Source organism: Chinchilla lanigera, unplaced genomic scaffold (assembly GCF_000276665.1).
Source record: "Chinchilla lanigera isolate Chin_1 unplaced genomic scaffold, ChiLan1.0 scaffold00070, whole genome shotgun sequence".
NCBI lineage: Eukaryota > Metazoa > Chordata > Mammalia > Rodentia > Chinchillidae > Chinchilla > Chinchilla lanigera.
Window position 1 is genome coordinate 7,661,891 of NW_004955471.1, and position 4,777 is coordinate 7,666,667.

At 49.6% G+C, this 4,777-nt stretch overlaps 1 protein-coding gene across 12 annotated transcripts in view; it reads left to right on the forward strand.

Moving 5' to 3' along the window:
* Trim2 (tripartite motif containing 2) overlaps positions 1 to 4,777 on the forward strand; it is a 174,542-nt gene that overhangs the window by 137,996 nt on the left and 31,769 nt on the right. For all 12 annotated transcript variants that reach the window (XM_005400920.2, XM_005400914.2, XM_005400916.2 and 9 more), the window contains 3 exons: positions 1,746 to 1,897; positions 2,951 to 3,131; positions 4,046 to 4,769. In XM_005400920.2, coding sequence (XP_005400977.1) covers positions 1,746 to 1,897; positions 2,951 to 3,131; positions 4,046 to 4,769 — 1,057 coding nt within the window. The remainder of the gene's footprint in view (positions 1 to 1,745; positions 1,898 to 2,950; positions 3,132 to 4,045; positions 4,770 to 4,777) is intronic.

Consider the following 4,777-nt stretch of genomic DNA (forward strand, 5'->3'; position numbering starts at 1 on the left):
ATTATCAAACAGTTTCTACATGCTGGGAAGGGTGCTGGATTGAACGAGACCTTACCAAAATAAGACTCAGGTACTAGTGTCATAGTCTTCCCATGGGAGATCTGAATTTTCATTTGAGTTTGTGTATTAAAATACATATTGATGGAATATGTAGAGAAATGTTTTGACCTGCAGAGGAATTTTTTTTCTGAATCAGATTCAGATTTTTTATCTGAATCAGATTCGCTGGCAAAGACTGTTTCCAGGAGCATCAGCAAAGTGAGTGTGTTATTCCTGGGAAAATCAGCTCCAGGAAAGTATTGTGTAAGAGACTGGGTCTTGATAAGGAAGGAAAGTCCGTCAGTTGCTCTAACGCGTGTCACTGAGCTGGTCAGGCATTGGGCAGTGTCGGGTACCCGTTACACACAAGGCATTAGCTAGGTGGGCTGTGAGAGGGCAAACTCCTGTGTTCAGGAACCTGAAACCTCCTAAGTGTTTCATAAATGGGATCTAAACTGAAGTGGCTGGAGGTGCATTCGTGCTGTGTTCAGATTTATGCCCTTTTTGGGATGTGCATTACATTTTAAGGAAAAAAATTCCCCCAGAAAAGGGCTTTGGGAATTCAACCTTAGAAGAGGCTCTTCCCAGCTGAAAGCATGTGGGAGAGCCACCCCACAAGGAAACTACCCTTCAGGCTTTAAGTTGTGTTGTTTCTGAAAGTTTGTCACAATCAGGACAAGCTGATTTTATTTTCGGGGTACCTGATGATGTCGTTGCCATCAGTGTAGCAATAACTATTTCCCAGAGAGGCCTTCTGCATCTCGCCAGGCAGCCCGAAGCTTGTGATGCCCACTCACCCACTGGCCTCCAGCAGCCCGGAGAAGCAGGTTACAGTTATTGTTGCCATTGACAGGCAGAAGTTGACACATGACAAGAGGAAGTCATTTGCCCGAGATCACCCAGCTAAGTACGTGGTGGACCAGGATGCACGCTGCTCAGTCCGGCTTATCTGTGTCCCAGCAGAGGTTTCCAGATGGTCCTGGAGTCCTCCTGGGTCCTAAGCCGTGTATCATAGTGCAGCAATTTGAAGACATTTGTTGTCTTTTCCATTCTTGCTCTCTCAAGGGTGTACCGTGGCGCTTTCCAGAATGTATGATATGCACTGTTACAACAGCACGAAAGCAGAGGCAAAGATGGGACCAGCTGACTTCTGCAGAGCCAGATACTGCTGAGATTTACCAAAATGGAGAACAATGCCATTCTCCTCAAAAAAATTTTTTATTTTGCAAATGTAATCGTTTTTCATAACTGATAAGATTTATGTTAATACTTAGATGGGCTTATTGTTGCTTTTAATGAATTAAGGAATATTTAAACTTTTGTCTCTCAATTTTTAATGGGACAAATATCTACAGGTATCATGGACATACGCAAAAGTCCTGTGGAGTCCCTAAAAGTTTTTTAAGAATGGGTAGACACCCCGAAACCAAATGCTGGAGAATCACAGCCCTACACAGTTCTGCTTTAGACAGCTGCCACCAAAAAGCTGGCTTTGTGGCTGCATCAGGAACTCTGCAGTCAGAGCCACTTCTGTTTTGGACCTGTCGCATCCAATTCATTCTTCCTCTCCTGCCATGAAGCCGGGAGAGCAGTGCCAGCGTTCTGCGATGGCCGGAGAATTAGCTGAGAAAGCAAAAGGAAGCTGCTTCCTGCAGAATAATCACTCCAGTGACCCTGAACCTGGAGCTTTTCTTGTGTCCCTGCAGGTGATGGAATTTTACTGCCAGTCCTGCGAGACCGCCATGTGTCGTGAGTGTACGGAAGGGGAGCATGCAGAGCACCCCACAGTCCCACTCAAGGACGTGGTAGAGCAGCACAAGGCCTCCCTCCAGGTCCAGCTGGACGCTGTCAACAAGAGGTGGGACACCCCGCCCCCCACCAGGCACCCATGCGAGACACCGGCCTTATGGTCTCAGTGCTATAGTAGGTTCAGGTTACCCTTACAGGTATCAGTCGTTATGCCGTGAATAAATTCTCCTTTGATCCCAGGTCTGTCCTCTTCTTGGTAAAATTCCAACTGCCTTTCGGTGGCATTTTTTTCTATTAATCTCTTAGGAGGATTAAATGAATTAAAGTACACTCACTGAAAATGCTCTCTGGAGATCTCTGAAATTTATGCCTGAACCCAGCCCTGGAGAGCTCCATAGATGTTCTTCTGGACAACTTACAGGCCCCATGTGGTGGCCGGGCGTCTTTCTCCAGTGAGTCCTGCAGCATGGTATTGAGCTCTCTGCTTCTAGGTTCTCTGGCACAGACCTAGGGGATCAGAGGAGCTCTGTTGTGAGAAAGACCAGAGGGAATTCACAGCAGCTGAGAAGCAAACAAAACAGCAAATATCTTACCAATAGTCGGTACCCATCATAAGAAAAGTATGATTATTCTAAACTAATGAAAAGAACTTGGAAACTTCTGAAAAGTTCCCAGGAAACTCTCAAGTTGGTTAAGTCTTCTATGGTTGGGAAAAAAGATGCAGTTGCATAAGTAGATCAGTGGTTCTCAACCCTAGATATTCTGTCCTCCTCCCCTGGGGGATGTTTGGCAGTGCCTGAAGACATTTTTGCTGTTGTGACTGTGTAAGATGATGCTACTGGCAGCTGGCAGAGGACAGGATGCTGCTAAACATCCTCTAGAGCACAAAACAACTCCCTGCAGCAGAGGACTATTTGGCCATAATGGTTTTTCCTAGAGCGTCAAGTCTTGCACTATCAGTGATTAAAATTAGTTGACTGAAGACACAAATAGATGTGGACCTTCAAAGTCTCGTTCATTCCATTGTCCATCAGTCCATTTTTCCATTAGCCCATTTTAAAGATGACAAAAGGCATAGAAAAAAATTTTTAATATAAAATAGTGTTTGGATACAGTACTTGGGGATATTTGACGTTAAAGATCTTTAACAAATGTCCCTCAGGCTCCCGGAAATAGATTCTGCTCTTCAGTTCATCTCAGAAATCATTCATCAGTTAACGAACCAAAAGGCCAGCATCGTGGATGACATCCACTCCACCTTCGACGAGCTGCAGAAGACTTTAAATGTGCGAAAGAGCGTGCTGCTGATGGAACTGGAAGTCAACTATGGCCTCAAACACAAAGTAAGACTGGTGTTCTTGGGGATCCCACAGGGGCTGTGCTGTGAGGGCCACTTCAGAGTGCTGGCTTACTGTATCCCAGTAGCAGCAAAGGGGACTCAAATAGGTCCTTAAATGTCACCATTATATTTTTTTTTTGATGGTACCAGGAATCAAACTCATGACCTCATGCTTGCAAGGCAAGTGCTGTGCCACTGAGCTATATCCCCAGCCCGAATGTCACCCTTGTATACTGTCATCTTCATTTAACAAAATACCCGGTTTTATTTTTCTTTCCTGTTTTCAGCACAACTGTATGATTCCTTGACCTTAAGTACCAATTTATAATTTGACAACAGGTGAGGCTGGAGATCACCGTGCTCTCGGGGTTGGGGGTTAAACTGGATTTTCCCTCCTTAATTATAACGTGGAATCGTCTCTTAATTGCTCTCCTTCCACACCAACCTGTTAGTCAACTTCCAAGCGAGCCCTGACTGCCCTCTTTGTTCGGCTCTGCATGCCAGTTCACAAAGCCCAGTGCTGAGCGCTTCTGGTATTTAGGTGTGGAGACCTCCTGTGCTTGGTTTCTGTTCCTTTCGGTGGTGACGGGGGAGCTTGGAATGTGGGGAAAGATGCTGCACAAGGAATGTTTCAGATGTCAGGCCCAGCAACTGGTCCGCCACAGCTCTTGGTGTGACAGTTTCTCTTTGTCCCTATGCAAATCCGAGATCCAAAAAATAACAGTGTGGGAGATGAGGCAGGGTGAGGAGGTGCTGGAAGGCAGGGGAGGGTGTTGCATTAGAACCCGGTTCGCTGGGCTCGCCTGTGTGGGAGGGGTGGGAGCCGGTTCCTGCACAGGAGGGCGCTGCCCAGCTGCCTGGCAGGCTCCCCGGGCCGAGGCGGGCGGGGCAGGCTCACCCGGCCTCCGTTTTCCGCAGGTGCTGCAGTCGCAGCTGGATACCCTGCTGCAGGGCCAGGAGAGTATCAAGAGCTGCAGCAACTTCACGGCGCAGGCGCTGCACCACGGCACGGAGACCGAGGTGCTGCTCGTCAAGAAGCAGATGAGCGAGAAGCTCAACGAGCTGGCCGACCAGGACTTCCCGCTGCACCCGCGCGAGAACGACCAGCTGGACTTCATCGTGGAGACCGAGGGCCTGAAGAAGTCCATCCACAACCTCGGCACCATCCTGACCACCAACGCCGTCGCCTCAGAGACCGTGGCCACGGGCGAGGGGCTCCGGCAGACCGTCGTGGGGCAGCCCATGTCCGTGACCATCACCACCAAGGACAAGGACGGCGAGCTGTGCAAGACGGGCAACGCCTACCTGACGGCGGAGCTCAGCACCCCCGACGGCAGCGTGGCGGACGGCGAGATCCTGGACAACAAGAACGGCACGTACGAGTTCCTGTACACCGTGCAGAAGGAGGGCGACTTCACGCTCTCGCTGCGCCTGCACGACCAGCACATCCGCGGCAGCCCCTTCAAGCTCAAGGTCGTGCGCTCGGCAGACGTGTCGCCCACCACCGAGGGCGTCAAGCGGCGCGTCAAGTCCCCGGGCAGCGGCCACGTGAAGCAGAAGGCGGTGAAGCGGCCGGCCAGCATGTACAGCACCGGCAAGCGGAAGGAGAACCCCATCGAGGACGACCTCATCTTCCGCGTGGGTGAGGGC